This window comes from Monodelphis domestica, chromosome 1 (assembly GCF_027887165.1).
Source record: "Monodelphis domestica isolate mMonDom1 chromosome 1, mMonDom1.pri, whole genome shotgun sequence".
Taxonomy (NCBI): domain Eukaryota; kingdom Metazoa; phylum Chordata; class Mammalia; order Didelphimorphia; family Didelphidae; genus Monodelphis; species Monodelphis domestica.
In genome coordinates this window covers 679,515,474-679,538,165 of record NC_077227.1, presented here as the reverse complement: position 1 = coordinate 679,538,165, position 22,692 = coordinate 679,515,474, and the positions used below count along the sequence as shown (strand labels likewise).

The following is a 22,692-nucleotide window of genomic DNA, read 5'->3' as shown; positions in this document are numbered from 1 at the left end:
TTTTATAATTGACATTTGATTTCATTTACACTGTTGAGAAGTTCTGATCAATATTCTTGAATTATATTTTTTTAATCCTTACCTTCTGTCTTAGAATTGATACAACTATCAATTCCAAGGCAGAAGAGTAGTGAGGGCTAGGCAATTAGAATTAAGTGACTTGCCTAGGTTCACATAGCTAGGAAATATACTCCCATCTCTCATCCAACCTTTTGAACAGTCATGTAGACCAGATGAATTCTAGATAGCCCCAGTTAGGAAATGGGGTTAGGAAAAAGTTCAGGGCAAGAAAGCCCCCAGAGATGGCAAGTCTTCCCATCTCTAGCCATCCCAGATTAGTTCTAAGTAGCCATGGGCTAAGGGAATGGGTGAAGGAGAAGGAAAGGGAAGAGCACCCCATGGGTGAGCCATTTCATGCCTCCCATCCTTCCTAAGATGGTTCTTGATATACCAGAAGTAGATAAGGAGAAAGTAGAATATGATGCAGTTCTGGCAATGGAGGTGCTCCTGGCCATCTGCATGGCACAGAGGTAGCCCAGGAAAGAGAGAGGGGGAGAAAGGAGACAGTAGAGGTATAATATGCTTTTATGTATTTCTGATTTTCCCCAAGAGCTTTCTTAGGGCCATTTTTACCTCGTTATTCCTCAGACTGTAGATGAGAGGGTTAAATATAGGTGTGAAGGCCACATAAAATATAGCAATGATTTTATCATACTTTGGGGAAGAGAGTGATCGGGGTCTAATATAGAGTGATAGTACAGTACCATATAATACCATGACAACCAGAAGGTGGGAAGAACAAGTGGAAAAGGCTTTTCTGCGTCCCTGGGCAGATCGAATGTGTAGGACAACATGAATTATGTGGATATATGAGAAGGTGATGAATGTAACAGGACATAAAAGGGTAAAGATACAGAGGATATTCATAACCATCTCTACATGGGAAGTATCTGTACAGGAGAGGTGTAGCAGAGCAGGCATTTCACACATGAAATGATTGATAACATTTTCCCTGCAGAACAAAAGCTGGAATGTGGCAGCTGTGTCCACTGTAGATGCTATAAAGCCACCCACCCAGCAGCCAGCAGCCAGCCCTCCACAGACTTTCCAACTCATTATGACTGTGTACCTTAAGGGATCCCGGATGGCTACATAACGATCATAGGCCATCACTGAGAGGATATAGCACTCTGCAATGCCAAAAAAGAGGAACATATAGAACTGTATGGCACAACGGGAGAAAGAGAGAGACCTTCTTTCTGCCAAGAAGTGTCCCAGCATCTGTGGAATCACACAGGATGTGTAAGAGACTTCTAGAATGGACAGATTGATGAGGAAGAAATACATGGGGGTGTGAAGGCATGAATCCACTAATATCAACAAGACAATGAGCAGGTTTGCTAGCAAGATCATCAGGTAGACCATGAGGAAGAGGAAGAAGAGGTACACCTGGAGCTCAGGTCTGCTAGAAAGACCAAGGAGGATGAACTCAGTTACTGAAGTGAGGTTGCTGCTTTCCATCTTAGATATGGGTCTACAAAGAAAATGTGGAAGGGTTAGATCACTTTTGTGTAGGACATCACACTTATAAATAACTTTACATTCATCGTATAATAGTAGTAGTCTCTCGGTAACCGAGGATGACGATTGTCTTTGTGTGTTTTCATCTATGGTGTATAGATGAGTGTGCACAAAGACACTTATGGGTGAAGGAGATTTAAGTGGACAAGTCGATGCACAGAGACAGTCCCACTCTCTCGGTGTTGGAAGCCTGGGTCCATTGTCACGAAAAATCGTTACACCTGGAGAACTCCTCAGTTGCATTGGATGGCCGTGTTGTCCTTTGTGCTCCAACACGCCCTAAGCACTCCACAGTGCTTTTCTGCGTTGCCATCTCAGCCGTTGAACCTTCTTGTTGGTTTCTTCCATCTGTTCAGCCAAAGCAGTCTTCACATGCTGGGTGAGCAAAGCCTTGGTTCACCAGAGGTTGACGACCCGATGGCTACTCTCACAAGGTTTAGCCGGCCTGTCGAAGTCATTGCATATAATATAATCCTCAATTTAACCACATATGAAGTAGATAGGAAAATATTATTATCTTAACGTCATATAGGAAGAAACTGGCTCAGAAAGTTTGTGGCAGACTTTTTGCCTCTCTCCTCAAGTCCTGTCTCCTAAATGTATTTCTTCTCCACATGCTTAGGAGATGAATTAGACCCTTACTTTACTGAATACAGGATCAATAGTTGAAGGTTGGGGTATTGGGAAAAAAGAGAAAGGAAAGGAGTCTCAACAACCTAGTCTTTTTCCTAATACTCCTTTCTACATCCAAATAGCCTTGATACAAAAGTCTTTACCCTATGCTTGTGGAAAACCCTTCTGTGAATAGACTTTCCAGTTCCCCAAGACTATTCATGGCTACAAAAGACAACCATGCTTAAATGAATTATGCCACGGAAAAATGGGAATAGAATTGCACTGACCTGGACAAGACTTATTTAAAATCAAATGCATTGAATGGATGGGTAGTTTCAAGTGATTTGTGGTTAGGAGTGAAGACATGTCAGTAGTGCTGTTAAGAGCAAACACTGCCATATTTTTTTCCCCATTACTCTCTAGAAAAATATAAGGATTGCCCTTGTAGCCTATTGATTTGAAGCCAAAAGGATGGATTAGTACATGCTGAGAGCATATGGGGTACTTTGGGGATATCAGCATGAAACAATGTTTAATCATTAATCAATGTTTAATGTGCAAAGGTCAATGTTTAAAGGTATCTATAAGTTGGCAAATAGAATTATTGCAGAGCAAGGAAAAAGGATAAAAGGAAAACTATAATATTCTAGTAATAAGCTATTCAGATTGTAAAAAAATAATATATAAAATATACATCGGTGTCAAACTATATTTTCTATGGAGATGAAAATGTTATTTATGTTACATGTCCTCATTATCCCTCCAAGGAGCCAGTGAGAGCAGTGTAAAAAGTGTTTAGCTTAAAGCCAAGAAGACCCGAATTAAAATCCAGCCTCTGACGCCAACTAGCTGAGTGGCACTAGGCAAGCCACTTAACCTCTATTTGTCCCAGTTTCCTCATCTGTAAAATGGAGATAACAATAGCACTTAGTTTCCATGACTGTTGTGAAGATGAAATAAGAGGATTTGTAAAGTACTTAGCACAGTGCCTGGCATATAGTAGGCACCAAAGAAATACTTATTCTCTGCCATACTCTTTCCCATCACAAGAAAATTCACCTCCTAGTTACTAGTCTTGTTTCTGAAATCTTTCATATCCTTTCTGATGTACTCCCAGCCCCACCCGGAGTGTTTCTAATCAGAAGATTCCATTTGTTTATCTCTACAATGGAAGAGACAGGATCACATTTGGCTGTTTGAGTCTTGGTCAATAGCTGGCATATAAATGGGAGATTGAATCAATCCTACATACTAAAGCAGAAAGAGCATTTCAACAACATGGAGGTCAGGGACTTGGAATAGATAGATCAAATATGAGAATTCTATCTCCCATAGGACTAATTGAATTTTTCTTATGAGTAAAAATCAGGTTTTCATGGCAATAGACTTTGAATACCTCAAATGAGTCCTACATCATTAGCACACACAAGTGTCAGTTCTAACACTCACATACACAGTTTATGTTACTGTGAACGCTTTTCTGTTAAGAACTGTGAGCCTCTAAGGGGCAAAAGTGATGAATTTTCATGTGCTTTCATGTTCATTCAGATGGAGACTCATAAAAATTTACAATTGGAAAGAACATTAGAGACACTTAAATCCAACCTCTTTTTTATATACAGATGATAAAACTCAGATTCTGAAGGTCCTTCATGAAGTACTTCATTTATTGTATTATTCACTGTATAAAATTCAGAGTGGGGTGGGGAGTGCTAGGATTGTCTTAGGCACCACAAACAGCTTCAGAGAGTTCCGTAGAATCCCAGTCAGAAATAACTTTAGAGAAATCCCCTGTCTGAGATCTAGGCTGCATTTAAAGATCTGCAATTAAGAGTAATCCATAATTTGCTGGAGCAGCTCATTTCACTCATGAACAGCTCTACTTTTTAAAAAGATTTTTTCTTATATCAAGCAAAAATATGTTCCTGTATACAACTTTGTAGATTTCTCCTAGTTTGACCCTCTAGATCCAAGGAGAAAAATTTGAATTCTTCAACATGGCAGCTCTACAAATACTTAAAAACAACTATCATTACTCCCACATCTTTTTTCCCCCTTAGTGTCTTCAATTAATTCATAAACAACCTGATCTTCTATCCCCTTAATATGTTAATGACCCTATCTCTTAGATATACTCCATTTTACAAATGTCATTCTTAACATATGATTCCCAGAATTGGACACAGTGCCCTAATTATGTTGTGACCGGGGCAGAGTACAATGGAACCAGTACCTCCTTTATTCTAGTTTGTCTATAAATTTCCACACATGTGGCTACTACTCTAGCTGAAGTCATAATTAACTCTTTCAAAGTCTATAGCAGATTATTGGTCTTCCTGCCTCCTGGATCTTCTGTCTCTAATCAATTCTCCACCTAGCTATCAAACGTATATTCTTAAAGAACAAACCTAACTACATCATTAATTTTTTGTGACTCCCTATTGCCTCCAAGATAGTGTTGAAAGTTTTAGTGTTGAAAGCCTTTCACAATGTGTCTCCAACCTACCTATCCAGGCTAATTTCCCATCCTTCCTCCTTTCCCTTTCTATGTTTCCTGGATTTGAAAATGTACAGAGACTAGATGAGAGGTAGTATAGGAAAATAATGACAGAAATGATAAAATAATAGTAAAAACTGCCATTTGAGAGTACTTAAAGATGTACAGTTTTTACAATTTATTCCATTTGAGTCTCACACCAACCCCATGAGCTAATAAAGTAGAGAACTGTTACATGTTTGACCCAAGGTAATCCAAGTATTTAGGCAGCTAGTTGTCACAGTAGATAGAACACTGAGCTTAGAACCGGGAAGACTTACCATCATGAGTTCAAATCTGGTTTCTGATACTGTGTGACCCTGGGTAAATCACTTAATTCTGTTTGCCTCAATTCCTCAGCTATAAAATGAATTGTAGAAGGAAATGGTAAACCACCTCAGTATCTTTTCCAAGAAAATGCCAAAGAGGGACACAAAGAATTGGATATGACTGGAATGACTGAACCCAAGTAATCTTGACTGAGAAGAACAAAAGAGAGTGCTGTCCTTAGAATTAGGAAAACATGGGATTAGAATTTAGTCCTGACAGTTACTAGCTCTGTGACCATAGGCAATTTATTTGAACTCTAAACCTTAAAACCTTCTCCTCCAATAAAATAGAGATAAAATTTTAGTTCCTATTTCCCTGGGTTGTTGCAGGACCTAAATAAGAAACCAAATATAAATCACTTCATGAAATTTAAAACATTGTATAAATAATAGTTGTAATTTTTATGATAATTATAACCACCTGAAAGTGATACAGTTGGAGGAATTCTAAGTGGGATGAGTTACCAGGATAGATTAAGTCATTTCTGCTTCTGAGATTGTCTAAATCTAGTAATTACATGAAATTATTTTGCTAATATTTTAACTTACTAAATTAAAATTTAACATTACCACATCTAGTAAATACATGCAAATTAGAATAAATTAGATTATTTGGATCCTTTATACATTTATATATATACTTCGTACATTTACTTTATGTACATACTCAATTTTGTATATTCACTTATTACATTATACTTTTTTATACAGATACTTCATAGGGTTCCTTCCAAAACCAAATCCTCTCCCCAGGCATTTTAAAAGGATTTTCCTCTTAAAAATTGCAATTTATACTTTCAGAACATTTCTAATTGTGCTAGTTGTGCTTGTATCCACAAAACAATAATAATAATGATCTGTACCTTGCAGATCAGAGGACACACACTGAGGAAGAATGGTGAATGAGTGAAATTGCCATCTGCTGCCACTGTAAATCTTTATTTCCATTTCTGAAAATAGTTCCTTCATACCTCTTATTCCTGGATCTGACACAGAAGTAATGTCAACATGATGGTCCTCGCCTTGTTTGGACAGCAATGACTGAATCAGAAGATTTTGAAATCAAAGAGGGGAAGGGGATTCATTCCTTTGCCTAGCTGTACATTGTTTCTTTCACCAGACAGAGCATGTGCTCTTATTCCATATAAAAAGCTGAGGCTTCAGGGAAAGGAAGCAGATCCAGCAGAGTGGAATGTTGGACAACACAATTTAAGCATCAGCAACATTAACTCTCTCCTCACCTGTCCTGGGAATAGTTTGTAGAAAAAATAGTAGGTCATAAGATCATGAGTTTAGATATAGAAAGGACATTAGATGTCAATAAATTCAGTTTCCTCATCTTACAGATGAAAAGCTGAATCCCAGCAAGGCAACATGATTTGTCTGGGGTACCAAAACTAAGTATTTGAGGTAGGGTTTGAACTCAGTTCTTTCTGGCTCCAAGTCCAGCATCTTATCCTCTGTACCATTCTAACTCATATGAACTGTTTGTAGGAATCTCCACAGCTTGTGATAGCTAGCCAGGCATTATGCACATATTGAGTACAGAGACAGAAGGGAGAGCAACAACATTTACTCAGTTTGGGAGCTTATGGGATCTGAACCCTGTAACTCCTCATGAGCAAGAAGGGAGTAATTTTCCCAGCTCTCTCTATTGTTCTTATCCTCCCGAGCCCTATGTCCCAAGTAAAGAAAGAGTACTGTGTAAGGGCTTCTGTCTTCTGGGAACTTCATAACACATCATTGGATTTCCTAGGTTTAGGGATGTATTCAGAAACCTCTGCTTCCTACAATCCTTGGGGTCATTCAATTCCCCCTCCCAGACTAGGGTCATGTAATACCTATTCCTTTTGGACTAACCTGAATCTTTATCTCCAGATATCAAACCTGGCTAACTGCCTTCAAGTCTTCCCATTACTAATTATTTCCCCACAGGGAATTTGAATGTGTACATACAGATTATTCCCTTGTATGTTGCTTCTTTTTCCCCTTTCTGTTATTGGACCTCTAGGGTTTGTTGTCTCTCATGCCCAGTCTGAATTCTAAAAGTTGATCTCATTGTCTTTCTCATACATTACCAATCTCATTCCCATCTTTTATCTTTTCTTAGACTTCTGTTCTTCCTCTCTGGAGAGTCCTTTCAAATCTTCATTTTAAAAGAATTCTATCAGTATTTAAAGTATTTAAACCAGCCCTGCTGGTTTCTAAAGTGTTGAAATTAATATAGACATATTTAAACAAATGGTACATACTAGAACTGTTTTATTTAAAATTTTCTTTTTCTGTTCTTTGTATATCAAAATTTTTAAGTTTGTCAATGCTTGTCAAATCACAACATGAAAGAATATTAAAATTTCAAAAGAGTAACAATGAACTCCATTTCCTTTAAAAAAGATTATTTTTTGAAACTCTGAATTTAAAAACCACCAAATAAATTAGGCATCTCAATATACAAAACATCATATAAAAAGATCATATATGAAATTGGAGATGTCTATTGTATACACCTTGCTTTCCTTTTCAATATATAATAAATTCAACATGTAACTTTTTTTCAATTAAATGTAGAAACAATTCTTGATAAATGTTGCCTGACATTCTGAGATTCAGATTCTCTCCATCTTCTCCTCCTCATCCCTCCTTGCAGCAGTTGTCTGATAAGTGTTATACCAGTGCTGTCTTTCAACACATATTTCCATATTCCTCATTTCATGAAAGAGGGCACATATCACACATTCAATAAAAGACTAATGAAGGAAATAAAGAGTAAAATGTCATGTTTTGCTTAGCAATCAGACTCCAATAGTTCCTTCTTTGGCTAAGGGTAAGCGTTTTTCATCATGAGATCCTTGGGTTTTTCTTGGAATTTCTTGGATACCGTTTTACCCTTCAGAGATGATCATCATTCAATATATCTGTTACTGGCAAATGTTGTCCTGGTTTTGTTCACTTTACTTTACATAAGTTCATATGTCTTTTCAGATTTTCCTGCACCTTGTTCATCATTTATAATGGAAAAATAGCATTTCATACAACTATATACCACAACTTACGTAGCCATTATCCAATTGATGGATAGCCCCTGTGTTTCCAATTCTTTGCCACTCCAAAAAGAGCTACTAAAATATTTTTGAATAAGTAGGTCCTTTCCCCCTCGTTCTGACTTTTTTGGGATATGTAGTGGTATTACTGGGTCAAAGTGTATGCATTGTTTTGTGGTCCTTTGGACCTTGTTCCATATTGCACTCCAGAATTGTTTTATCAATTTACAACTCCACCAGCAGTGTATTAGTGTCCCAATTTTGCCACATCCCCTCCAACATTTATTATTTTCCTTTACTGTCATATTGGACAGTCTGCTAGGTGTAAGGTGGTACTTCAGAGTTGTTTTGATTTGCATTTCTCTAATCAGGAGTGATTTAGAACACTTTTTCATGTGATTATTAATAATTTTGATTTCTTCATCTGAAAACTGCCTATTCGTATACTTTGACCATTTGTAAATTGGGGAACAACTTGATTTCTTGTACATTTTTAGTTACTTACATATTTGGGAAATTAGACCTTTGTCAGAGAATTTTGTTATAAAAAATTTCCCCTGGTTTCTTCCTTCCCTTCTAATTTTGGTTTCATTGGTTTTGTTTGTACAATGATTTTTAATTTAATATAATCAATTTTTTTTTACATTTTGTAATGTTCTCTAGCTCTTGCTTGGTCTTAGATTCCTTCCTTTCCCATACATCTGACATACTGACAGGTATAATATTATTCTATGTTCACCTAACTTATTTACAATTTCTCTCTTTCTATTTAAGTCATTTACTCATTTTGAATTTATCTTGGTATAGGGTGTGAGATGATGATCTAAATATAATTTTTCTCATACTGTTTTCCAATTTTCCCAGAAGTTTTTGTCAAATAGTAAATTCTTGTTCCAAAAGCTGGGATCTTTGGGTTTATCAAACATTATCTTGCTGAGGTCATTTACTCCTGGTCTATTCCATTGATCCACCCTTCTATCTCTTAATATCTTTCACATTTTTTTTCATTCAATTACTTGATATTCTTCATATTTTTTTTCTTCTAGATGGACTTTGTAATAATTTTTTAAAATTCTATAAAATTTTTTTCATAGTTTGAATAAGTAAATTGGCATTGAATAATTAAATAAGTTTAGGTAGAATTGTCATTTTTATTATATTAGTTTATCCTACCCATGAACAATTAATGTTTTTCCAATTGTTCAGATCTATTTTTATTTGGGTGAAAAGAGTTTTGTAGTTGTGTTCACATAATTCTTGAATTTGTCTTGGCTGGTAAATTCCCAAATATTTTATATTGTCCAGAGTGATTTTAAATGTAGTTTCTCTTTTTAACTCTTGCTATTCAGTTGTGTTGGAAATATGTAAAAATGCCAATGATTTGTGTGGGTTCATTTTGTATCCTGCAACTTTGCTAAAATTATTATTTCTACTAGCTTTTTAGTTGATTTTCAAGTATTCTCTAAGTCAAAGAGTGACAGTTTCATTTCCTCATCACCTACTTCAATCCCTTCAATTTCCATTTCTTCTCTAATTGCTACCACTAGTATCTATAATACAATATTAAAAAAAAAACTAGTGGTGATAATGGGCATCCTTACTTCACACTTGATCTTTTGGGGAAGGCTTCTAGTCTATCTGCATTGCAGATGATTCTTGCTGATGGTTATTTAAAACCATTTAAGAATAATTTTTATTACTTTGAACAAAAGTCCTTTTATTTCTATACTTTCTGGTGTCTTCAATAGGAATGGGTATTGTATTTTGTCAAAGGCTTTTTCTGCATCTATTGAGATAATCATGCGATTTCTGTTGGTTTGACTATTAATAAAATCAATTATGTAGATTGTTTTCCTAATGTTAAACCAGCCTTAATTTCCTGATATAAATCCCAGCTGGTCATAATGAATAATCCTTGTGCTGACTTGCTGTAGTCTCTTTGCTAGTATCTTATTTAAGATTTTTGCATCCATGTTCATTAAGGAGATTGTTCTTTGCTTTTCTTTCTCTGGTTTTTTGTTTTCCTGGCTTAAGAATAAGTACCATATTTGTGTCATAAAAAGAATTTGGTAAGACTCTTTCTTTGCTTGTTTTGTCAAATAGTTTGTGTAATATTGGGATTAATTGTTCATTAAATGTTTGATAGAATTCACTTGTGAATCCATCTGGCCTTGGGGATTTTTTTCTTAGGGAGCTCCTTGATGGCTTATTCAATTTCTTCTAATTTTTTAAATAGCAAGCCCCATTCATTGATCTTCTCTCTCTATTTTGTTGAAATAGGCACCCAGAGATATAAATTCTCCTGATTACTGCTTTGGCTATATCATATAGATTTTGATGTTTCTCTGCCTTAGTACATGGTCAGTCTTTGAATATGTATGATTGGTTGTTGAAAAGAAAGCATATTCCTTTTTATCCATGTTCAGTTTTCTCTGGATATCTATTACCTATAAATTTACTAACATTTTATTCACTCCCCTTACTTCTTTCTTATTTATTTTTTGGTTCAATTTATCTAGTTCTGATAGGGGAAGGTTGAGGTCCCCCACTAGTATGGTTTTACTATATTTCCCCCTTAAGCTCCTTTAAAAATATAAATGCTATATACCATTTGGTGCATAAATGTTTAGTATTGATATTACTTGTTTATAGTACCTTTTAACAAGATATAATTTCCTTCCTTATCTCTTTTAATCAGATCAATTTTTACTTTAGCTTTTTCTGATATCATGATTGCTATTCCTGCCTTTTTTACGTTAGATGATGCATAATAAATTCTGCTCCAGCCTTTCACCTTAAATCTGTGGGTCACCCTGCCTCAAATATATTTCTTGTAAACAACATATAATAGGATTCAGGTTTTTATTCCACTCTGCTATCTGTTTCCTTTTTATGGGTGAGTTTATCCCATTCACATTCAGAGTTATGATTACAAATTGTGTATTGCCCTACATGTTATTTTCCTCTTTTAATCCTTCTCTATTTCCTTCCACTACATTCCTCCTCACCAGTGTTTTGCTTTTTATCACCCCTCCCCACTTCTCCCTTCCTCCAATTATGTCCCCCATTCCCTTGTCTTATTCCCTTTCTACTTCTCTTCAGGGTAAGATAGAAATATCTACCCCAATGACCATATTTGTTTTTCCCTCTCTGAGCCAGTTACAATGAAAGCTAAATTTATGCACTGCCCATCACCACTCTTATCTTCTCTCCCCATAATGATTTTTCATACCTCTTTATGTTATGTAATTTATTCCATTGTTTCTCTCCTTTCCCTTTTCTTTTATTGCAATCCTCTTTTTCACCCTTTGATTTTGTTTTACTTATCATATATACACATATCATAAGTATCACATTTACATAAATATCATTTCAATTTACATCATCATATACATCATATTATTATAATAAGCTTAATTTTCCACCCTCTTTCTAAGTATTTTCTTTCTATCTGCTCTACTGATAAGAATAATGCTTAAAAATTATAGATAGCCTCTTTTCACATAGAATTACAAACATTTTGACCTCAATGAGTCCCTTAAATTTTTTCTTTCTTATTTAACTTTTTAGGCTTCTCTTGAGTCTCGTGTTTGGACTTCAAATTTTTTTTAGATCTGGCTTATTCCTAAGGAATGCTTGGAAATATTATTGAATGTCCATTTTTCTCCCTGAAAGAATACACTCAATTTTGCTGGACAGATGACTCTGGATTGTAAAATATTATTATTCTAATTTTATACATGAGGAAACTGCCTTAGAAAGTTTAAGTGATTTACTGACAGCAACAGATCTAGTATGCAGATTTGACCCTTTGCCTTCACTCTTAGGTTCTAGCTGGTAAAATTATATCTGCTCTCCCCATTCATAGTAGATGACCTATATTCTTACTTCACTGAAATCAGTGTGTAGTTGGGGTTTGGCAGGGAGGAAAGAGAAAAGAAAGGAGGTTCAACAACATAATCTCTTTCCAAATAATCCTCTGTATCTCAAAGAGAAAAAAAGGAAACAGATGGATATGTTAAAAATGTTTATGGCAACTCTTTTTTTGTGGAGTCAAGGAATAGCAAATTGAGGCGATATCCTTCAATTAGAGAATGACTGGACAAAAATGTGATGTAATACTGTTATACTACTAGAAATAATGAACAGGATGATTTCAGAAAAAACCTGAAAATTTATCTAAACTAATGTAAAATGAAGTGAGCAGAAGCAGGAGAACATTGTACACAGTAACATCAATATTGTATGATGATCAATTATGAATGACTTAGCTGTTCTCAGAAATACCATAATGGAAGACAATTCGTAAGCAGTTAAGAAAAAACATGCTATCTATATGCCAAGTCTGAATGCCAATTGAAGTATACTCATTTCAACTTTGTTTTCTTGGGGGTTTTTGGATTGTATTCTCTTTTCACAAGATTGCTAATAGGAAAATATGTTTTGCATGGCCATATATTTATAATCCATGCCAAATTTTTTGCCATTTCAAAGAGGGAGAAGGGAAGAAGAGACAGAGGAAATTAGAAACTCATTTTTAATGAATGCTAAAAACTGTTTTACATGCAATTGGAAAAAGAAACTAAATAAAAAACTTGTGGAACAGCAAAGAGACTATTTAGGCTTAGATTTTCCTTAGTTATGCTTGTGGATGGGATATATGGATTTAAGCACTTTCAGGTTTCCCCAAAAGCCTTCTGAAGGCCATTTTCACCTCCTTATTCCTCAGGCTGTAAATGAGTGGGTTGAGGGTAGGTGTAAAAGCCGCATAAAACACAGAAACAATTTTATTGTATTCTGGAGAAGATAGAGATCGAGGCTTCGTATAAAGAGAAATTATAGTGCCATAAAATAGGGTGACAACCAGAAGATGGGAAGAGCAAGTAGAGAAGGCTTTTCTGCGTCCCTGAGCAGAGCTAACACGCAGAACAGCAATGATGATCTGTGCATAGGAAATGATAACAAGTGTGATAGGGCAAAAAAGAGTGAAGATACAGAGGACATGCATGACCAGCTCTGCTTGGGTTGTGTCACTACATGAGAGGTGCAGTAGGGCAGGCATTTCACACACAAAATGATTGATAATATTATCCCGACAGAATGAGAGCTGAAATGTGGTTACTGTGTCCACTGCAGAAAACACAAAGCCACCCAACCATGATGCAGCAGCCAGCCTCCCACATACCCCCCAGTTCATTATGACTGAGTACCTTAAAGGGTCTCGAATGGCAACATAGCGGTCATAGGCCATCACTGATAGGATATAACACTCTGCAATGCCAAAGGATAAGAATGTGTAGAATTGTATGACACAGCAGGAGAAAGAGATGGACTTTTTCTTTGCCAAGAAGTGTACCAGCATCTGTGGAAATGCACAAGATGTGAAACAGACCTCTATAATGGATAAATTAGTGAGGAAGAAGTACATAGGTGTATGGAGGCGTGAATCCCTCAATGTCAGCAACACAATGAGCAGGTTCCCCAGCAAGATCATCAGGTAGATCATGAAGAAGAGGAGGAAGAGATGCACCTGGAGCTCAGGCCGGCTGGAGAGGCCAAGGAGGATGAACTCAGTCACTGAGGTGAGGTTGAGACTTTCCATCTTGTTTATGGATCTACTAAAAGGACATGAAGAATTATGGTTAAAAAGCTTTTTATATTCCTATTTTCCCATTGCTATGAGAATTGGAAGAGCCTACAGAGAGTATTAGTGGATATTTGATTCTTTTTATGTTACAAATAACTTTATATCCATTATCTCATATTCTTCTCATTGTAACCATGTGAAGCAGGAAGAATTTAGAGATATTATTATCTCACTTTTTCACTTTCTTTCTCATGTTTCTTTAACTACTCCCCAAATTCAATACCTTAGGATGGAGATGTCTAGCTTATTAAACATAGTTTACACCCTGTCGTCTATGAGGCTTGAATTGATGGGTGATATTGATTCTAACCACCATGTGTCTTATCTCCAGTATCCATATCTCTGCCATTTTCCAAAAGTAAATTATTGTTAATTCTTTTTGCAAACTTCTTGGCCTTATTTCTTCAGTCTTCAATCCTTCTGTTTCCAAATGTTTAAAAACATCCTCAGATAGCCATAATTCCTTTCTAAAATGGTTCTTTTGCCTTCTTAACCTATCTACCATATCATTTCTCTCCTCCAATTCTCAACTATATTTCTGGGGGAAAAAATTGTCTATTCCTAATGCCTCCACTTTCTCATGATCCATATCTTCTGAACCTTTTTGCTACGTGGATTCTGTTTGCTCTATCAAATTGCTATCTTAAAGCTTACCAATTAAGAGTTTTTCTTATGTTCTCTTTTCTTCATTCTCAGTATATTAATTCATCATTATGACATTAAATATCATCTGTAATCCTAATATTACCTTTCCCAGTATTGATAGTAGATGGACTAGACTCTTACTTCAATGAAATCAGGATCTATGGTTGCGAGTTGGGTTCATAGTGAGGCTGGAGAAAGGGAAGAAGGTTCAGTAACTTTTACTTAATAGTAAAAAAAAATAGTAAAAAAAATTAGCTTTTACCTAATACTCCTCACTAAATAGCCTCGTTAAAAAAGTTTTTACCCTATGCTTGTGGAATCTCCTTCTACCTGTGCTTTTATTCTCCTGGTGCTGTGTGTCTTCTCCCAACCTCCCCTTCTCTAGCTATGTGCATCTTCTTCACGAAATGGTGCCATCTCCTATTTCTGACTAGAATGATTGTCCTATAATTGCTCTCTTTCTAGTTCAGTCAATAAATAAACATTTATTAAGCCCTTACTGTGTGCTAAGCAACTAATTTGAAATTATAAATGAATCACCTATCATGGTCCCATTTGTAAGGTTAGTTTAAAGCAAAATTATTGACCTTTTAGTGATTAGGTACTTGGTTTTCAAGGACAATTTCCCTTATAAAGCTCAGAGGGATATTATGAAGATAGCATTTTATAATCTTTAAAGTTATAAATGTGAATTATTATCTCCTCCTATGTTACTCTGTCCTATCCCCTCAACCATCATGTATCTTCAGTATTTCCCTCTATATTATTTCAAGCCTATACATGCACAGATTTCACTAAATATAAAAAAATTAAAATGAAATGCCCCAAACCTTTCCAGCTTATTCAAATGCTACAAACCCTTCTCTTCCTTTTAACAATCAAATTTCCTGAAAAAGCAGTCTACAGTTAATGTCTCTGCTTCTATGTTCACTACTCCACCTATCGCTACATAATTTCCACTCATTCTACTGAAATTGCTCTCTAAAAATTCACCAATTATGACTTTATCACCCAATCTAAAGGCCTTTACTTTTTTGTAGTTTTTGATACCTTTTACCACACCCTTATGTTTCTGTAGATACATTCTTCTCTTGATTTATGAGACACTGACTTCCTTGTTTACCTCCTGTCTTTCTTCATTACCTCTTTTTTGTTTCTTCATACTCATCCAAAACACTTAATGATGATATGTCTACATTCATCATAGTTTGAACCTATGTGCCTCTCTCTGTGTCTGTCTTTGTGTCTCTGTTTATCTTTTTGTCTTTTTGTCCCTTTGTGTCTCTATATCTTTCCCTCGTGTCCATGTGTCTCTCCCTGTCTCTCTGTGTGTCTGTCTGCCAACCTTCAAGTATAATCCCTACAAAAGTGATTCTCTGCTCACTAATTCTATTCCTGACCTTCCTCCTGAGCTTCAGTTATAAACCTTATACTACCAGTAGTCCATCAGTTTCTTAATGTATCTACACTAGTGTCTCATACTTGATATGTCCAAAACCAACCTTGAAATCTTTTCCTCAAAACCTGCTCCCCTTTCTGATTTTACTATATCTGTCAATTATAACAAAATTTAATATCCTATATTTAAAATTTCTTATCTTAAAATTTTCTGTCAACCTTAAACTGCCAAATAATAAATCAACTGTCATGTACTATCAGGTCTCCCACCACAATTTTTCTCACTTCCTTGCCTCTTCCCAATTCCAAAAGCCACCATTCCAATACATTATAAATTATATTAAAAACTCAAGTAGTTTCAATTAATCATTCTGCCTCTTATAATGTCATTCTTCTATAAATCTACCTTTCATACTGCTTCCCAAGTTATCTTTCCTATATAAAGATACAAATACATTTTCAAAACCCAAAAAAGCTTCCTACTACCTATGGAATAAAGTTAAAATCTCTTTGCACAGAATTGATATCTGTCCTTTTGGATCCCCAAGATAGAAATACAATGGGATCTCTGGGAAACAGAATCATCATATTTTACACCAAATAAGTCTGACATGTTATCCCTGAATGTCTGATATAACAGCAAATAAGTGGAAGCATCTCTATATGACTGTCTTCCCATAGTCATCAACGGAGAAGGGAAAATGTTGCTTATCGGTTCAGTTTCTACTTAAACTTGATCCTTTCTTCCTCAGTGACTGTTCATAGACTCTCCTCTCCCCCAAATCTAAAGTTATTTATGGATATGAAAGACAACATTGCTTAAATGGATTATGCCATGGGGGAGAAAAGGAATAACAATGCATTTGACTAGAACAGGCCTTATTTGAGTATATATAATGAAACCATATGTATTTAATGGACTGATGGTTATGAGGACTTTGGAATGAAGAGTAAAGACATGTCAATAATGGTATATGAAACAGAACATTGGGATATTTTTTTTTTCTATTATTCACTCGGAAGACATAAGGATTATCTTCGTAGTCTGCTTATTTGAAGCCAAAAGCATGGTTTGGATTTTCTAAGACAACATGAGGTCCTCTGGAATGTCAGCATGAAATAGAACTTGGTAGCTCATGATAGACAAGTAGCAGATATTCTGGCAGATAGAATTATTGAAAGAGAAAGAAGAAGATAACATAGAAAAGAGACTTGGAGCCAGCTAGGTGACTGTTGATCGACAGCCTGACCTAGGGACAGAAGGTCCTGGATTCAAATCTGGCTTCAGCCACTTCCCAGCTGTGTGACCCTGGGCAAGTCACTTAATTCCCATTGCCTAGCCCTTATTGCTCTTCTTCCTTGGAACTAATATCAGTATTGATTCTAAGATGAAAAGTAAGGGTTAATAAAAAGAAGTGACTCAATAAAATTTAAGAAATAATCTTTCTAGATTATGTGTAAATGTGTAAAACACACATTGGTCTCAAACTACTTTTTCTATAGAGAGGAAAACATTAGTAATTTTATGTTTTCTCAATGTCCCATCTGTTAGTTAAGTGGAACAGTATATAGTGTTCAGCCTAGAGTCAGGAAGACACAAGTTAAAATCCAGCCTCAGATACTAACTAGCTCTGTGACCCTGGACAAGTCACTTAACCCCAATTGCTTAACCTTTACTGCTCTTCTTCTTTGAAGTCAATACTTAATATCATTTCTAAGATAGGAAGTAAAGATTTTTTAAATTTTTAATTAAAAAAAGATTCAGGCTGCATTTAAAGACTTTCAATCAAAGAGAGTCCATAATTTATTGTAGCGGTTCATTTTACTCATGGAAACCTCTACGTTTTAAGAAAAAATTCTCTTATATCAAACAAAAATCATTTCTCTTACACTCTGTTCACTGCTCCCAGTTCAACCTTCTAGGTCCAAGCAGAAAAATGCTAATTCTTCCTCTACATTGAAATTCTACAAATACTTGAAAACAATTATTATGACTCCTTCACTTTTTCTTCCTCAATTACTTCAATCACTTAAAGGCTTGGTTTTCTGCCTCTTTACCATGTTGAAGGTTCTATAACATGACTATACTTCATTTTGTTTTGTACACAATACATTAATCATAATCTGACCTGAGCAGAATACAACAGAACTATTACCGCCCCCCCCCCATTGTGGTTTCTCTGTAGCTTTCCAGTTACCTGGCCACCACTCTAACTCAAGTCCTTCTCAAATCTTTCATGGACTTTAGCACAGAATTAATTAATTTACCTGCCTCTAGTATCTTTCCTGTCTAATCCATACTCTACCTAGCTCCAATCCATAGCTCCAAATACATATTCTTAAAGCATGCTGGCTGACTACATCTAGACTCTGCTCACAAAACTTCAGTAACTCCCTATTGCCTCCAAGATAAAATACAAACACTTTGCATTTAAATTCCTCTGCAACCGGGTTCCAGCCTCTTTTCAGACTAAATTCCCATCATTCTTCTCTCACTCTGTGTTCCCAAGATCTGGAAAGATACAATGACTAGATGAGAGGTAGTGTGACAATAATACTCACAATAAATAATATCATTTTTATAATTCTTCAAGGTTTTTTCTTACATTATTTCATTGGATCCTCACACCAACCCCATGAGCCAAGTAAGCTGAGGAGTATTAAATATTTGGCCAAGGGTAATCTAATTATTTATTGCCTGAGACTAGATTGATACAGGAATTTTCTTAACTACATGCCCAATGTTCTATATCACCTAACCAAGAGTAAGAAAAGAGGGTGCTGGATTTAGAGTTAGAGAAACATGGGTTGAATCCACCCATCCCTAATATTACTAGCTATATGACCATGGGCTAGTCATTTGAACTATAAACTTCATTTTCTCTATCTGTAACAGAAATAATTTTATTTCCTATTTCACTTGGTTGCCATAAAATCTAAATAAAACACTGAATCTATATCACTTCATAAACTTTAAATAATTGTAGTAATAAAAGTTATTATTACCACCTCTAAAACATACAGTGGAGGGAATTCTGAGTGGGATGAGTGGCTAGAATAGATTGTCTCTTCCAGTTCTGAGATTGTCTAAATCTAATGAATAAATGAAAAAAATGCAAGTTATATCCTGTTTATTTGAATTCTTTGTTTTATACACTGATTTATCACAGAGTTCCTTCCAAAACCAAATCAACTCCCCAGGCATTTAAAAATGATTCTCCTTCAAAAGAAAAGTGCCATTTACAATTTCAAAACAGGTCTGATTGTGCTAGTCTTGTTTGTACACATGCAACAACAATGATCTGAACCTTAGAAGTGTGAGGCTCCATGCTGAGGAAAAATGGTGAAAGAGACATATGGGTATGTGCTGCCTCATTAAATCCTCAATTCCATTGTTAAAGAACAGTAACCCATTCTTACCTCTTATTTCTGGATCTGAAACAGTAGTAACATCAATATTGCTAGTCCTTCTGGTCTTGTTTGGACAGCAATGACTTAATTCATTGGAAGGCTGAGGAAGCAAAGTGGAGAATGGGGTTCACTCTTATACCTTTGTGTTGATTCCATCACCAGGCTCCTAGCATGTGGGCTTTTACCATGTAAAAATTAAGATTCTAGGGATAGGAAACAAATCAGGATAGGCCTTTGGTCATGCAGAATAGAATATCTGACAACAGAATTGGGTACCAAAGTATCAGTAGCATTAACCCTATTGTCACCTGGCCTGGGAGAAGTTTGTAGAACAAATAAGGGACCATATGATAATAAGTTAGATGTCAGTAAGTCCAAACTCCTCATTTTACAAATGATAATCTGAGTCCCAGAGAAGCTATGTGATTTGTCCAGGGCACCACAGCTAGTAAGTATTTTAGATGGAATTTTAACCCAGGTCTTTTTGACTCCAAGTCCAGTATTTTATCCGCCATACCATTCAGAATACAATTGACTTTGTAGAAATCCCCCTAGTTTGTGATAGTTAGCCAGGCACTGTGCACATACTGAGTCCAGAGATTGCAAGAGAGAGAGCAACAGTTTGGGAGCCTATGGGATTTGATCTCTGTAACTCCTCATTAGCAATAAAGGAGTAATTTTCTAGAACATCTCTCTCTCTCTCTCTCTCTGACCCTTATCCTCCAGAGTCCTATACCCCAACTAAGAAAAGAGAAGTGTCTAAGGGAATCTGTCTTCTGGGCATTTCATGCCTGGTGTCATTGGATTTCGTATGGGGATCTTTTCACTGACATTTGCTTCAGACAGTCCTTAGGGTCATTCAAACTTACCCAACTCATGTAAATGCCTTTTAATCTTGGACTAACCTGAATCTTTATCTCCAGGTATCAAGTCAGGCTAATTGCTAATTGCCTTCATATATTCCCAGTACTATTTCTCTGCTCAAAAGAATTTTGAACATATATTCGGGTTAACCTCCAAAATTATATAAATATAATAAAATATTATTTACCTGCCTGTTTTCTCTCTTTTCATTTTGTGTCATTGGAATCTCAGGATTTGTGATTTCATGACTACTCTGAACTTTGCTCCAGAAAGGTTGATCTCATTGTCTCCCTCATGTATGCCAAACTCATTCCCACCTTTAAATATTGTCTTAGAGGTCTTTTCCTCCTATCTTGAGAGAACTTCCAAATCTTCTCCATCTTTTTAAACTCATTACTCTTTCATACCATTTGGAATTGTTCAAAGTGGGATGAAAGAATTATATATTTTACCAGCCATTGCCTCCTTTTCCTTAAATCATATTTATGAAGAGAATTTTACAGTCTATTAGAGAATTTAGTCATCGTTCCTTCTGGGGTTGAATCTATATTGTTTTATCTTCTTATAATCTAGGTTTTTATAAATCTTAAATCTTTTAGCCATCTTTTGGCATTGCCCCACCATTCACTTTCTGGATCCTTCCCCTTTATTGCAGTGTTCCAAGCTTAGGCTGTAAGGCTTCCTCAGTCTTTTTGAAGTGGAGGATATAGGGTTTTTTAACCTGAGTCTGTCCTGACTAGTCTCAAAGATGTAGGGCAGGTATGTGACTCAATGGATAGAGAGCCAGGTCTGGAATTAGGAGGACCTGGATTCAAAACTGGTCTCAGACATTTCCTAGCTGTGTCACCCTGGGCAAGTCATTGAACCCAGTTTGCCTAGACATTATCCTTCTATCTTAGAGTTGTTACTAGGACAGACATTGAGAATTTAAAAACAAAACATATAGAGGAAAGGAGTTATTAATTCATTGGATATATCACTTCAGTGATTCATTATTTCAATAATAATGATAATTTAAAATAATAATCACTATCATTATAAATATATATATATTAGTAGCACTATTGTCTTGCATTGATTTCTTATTTAACCCTAATATAGTTTGGTTGCTTTCTACCAAAAAATTAAAGGACATTGTGTCTTAATTTTTTTTTCTTTCACTATAGTATTGGAACTGTTTTGGGATCCTTTAATTATATTAATTACTCAGCAGAAATAATCAGAACACCTCCCTATTGGGTACTGACTATAGTACTAGTGCTAATACTGTTACTGAGCTCCTACTCAAGAATAGCAGCTAGAGGGGGCAGCTGGGTAGCTCAGTGTGTTGAGAGCTAGGCCTAGAGACGGGAGGTCCTAGGTTCAAATCTGACCTCAGACACTTCCCAGTTGTGTGACCCTGGGCAAGTCACTTGACCCCCATTGCCTAGCCCTTACCACTCTTCTGCCATGGAGCCAATACACAGTATTGACTCCAAGACGGAAGGTAAGAGTTTTAAAAAAAAAAGAATAGCAGCTAGAGCAGAAGGACCCATGCAAATAGAGTAAAACTCCCAGGAATTTTCCCAAATGAATTAGAAAAGAAAGGCTAGTAATTTTTCTAAATTCGGGGACAAAAGACCAGACACTAAAACAGGCCATTGACAAAAATTCTAAAGAATATTGCTATTGCTTTCTTTGGGTACATCTCCTTGACAATTCAACCAAATACACTACCCCCCAAAATAGCTTGGCTGACTCACTGTCCCCCAACAAAGAGGCTACTCATTCTCTAGATCCAGGCCATTCTTCTTTGACTCCTTCAGTTCCTCTTCCTAAACTCTTAGTTAAATCTGACAAAAAAAAAGATGCCCTGTCATCTTCTCAGCCTGCCTGTGAGAAGATTCCTCCCTCTCTTGATCCAGGCCAGGATTTGACTCCTTCCTCCCCTCCCTATACCCTAACCCCCCTCACTCCCACCCTGCCTGCCTCCTTTCCTCCAAGAACACCTCTCTACCCCAACTTACCATCTGACCCTTGCCCTACTTACCCTTGTTTTTGCCACACCCAGTCTCTGCCTTGCACTGCCCACCTTCTCTCTTATATTGCCCAACTTCTCCCTCCCCAATGGCCAACCTTTACCTCCCTCCTTCTATCCAGCCTTCCCTCCCCCCTCCTCCCCCTTCCTCTCAATCTCTCTCTTCCTCCCCTGACCCAGCCCCTCCCTCCCCTGCCCAACCCATTTCTCCCCTGCCCACTCTCTCTCTACATCTCCTCCCCCTTCCCCTATCCACTCAGTCCCAACAGGAGCATTAAACCAGACTCCAGTAATCAAAGACAACTCAAATACATGCCTGTTACCTCTAAGGGACATTCCCACTTATCATAAAAGAGGGAACTTAGTAAATATTAGACTTCATACACCTTTTCCCCCACAAGACATTAAACCATTCAAGGAAAAGACTCCTTCCTTTAGTGAGGAACCTATAGTGGTAATTTAAAAGTTTGAAAGCATTTACCTAATTTATAATCCAGATTGCATTGTTATCACTGAATTGTTACAGCCATTATGGAAGGTGAAAGAAATAAATTTCTTTCTATAGTTAGTGGGACCTACAATGAGGGTACAATAAATTGACCCCTTAA

General features: G+C 36.3%; 2 protein-coding genes across 2 annotated transcripts; both read right to left on the bottom strand.

Annotated features, from left to right (window-relative positions):
* Positions 1–585: 585 nt before the first annotated feature.
* LOC103095199 (olfactory receptor 2F1-like) lies at positions 586–1,521 on the bottom strand. The gene has a single exon (XM_007477419.3). The coding sequence runs from the start codon at positions 1,519–1,521 to the stop codon at positions 586–588; it is 936 nt and encodes a 311-aa protein (XP_007477481.3).
* An 11,247-nt stretch (positions 1,522–12,768) lies between these two features.
* On the bottom strand, positions 12,769–13,710 carry LOC130457391 (olfactory receptor 2H2-like). Its single transcript, XM_056818378.1, has one exon. The coding sequence runs from the start codon at positions 13,702–13,704 to the stop codon at positions 12,769–12,771; it is 936 nt and encodes a 311-aa protein (XP_056674356.1). The 5' UTR covers positions 13,705–13,710.
* Positions 13,711–22,692: the final 8,982 nt, after the last annotated feature.

Excerpts from the sequence above, each read along its gene's own strand:
- LOC103095199 (XM_007477419.3), bottom strand. The coding sequence starts at position 1,521 with ATGGAAAGCAGCAACCTCACTTCAGTAACTGAGTTCATCCTCCTTGGT.
- LOC130457391 (XM_056818378.1), bottom strand. The coding sequence starts at position 13,704 with ATGGAAAGTCTCAACCTCACCTCAGTGACTGAGTTCATCCTCCTTGGC.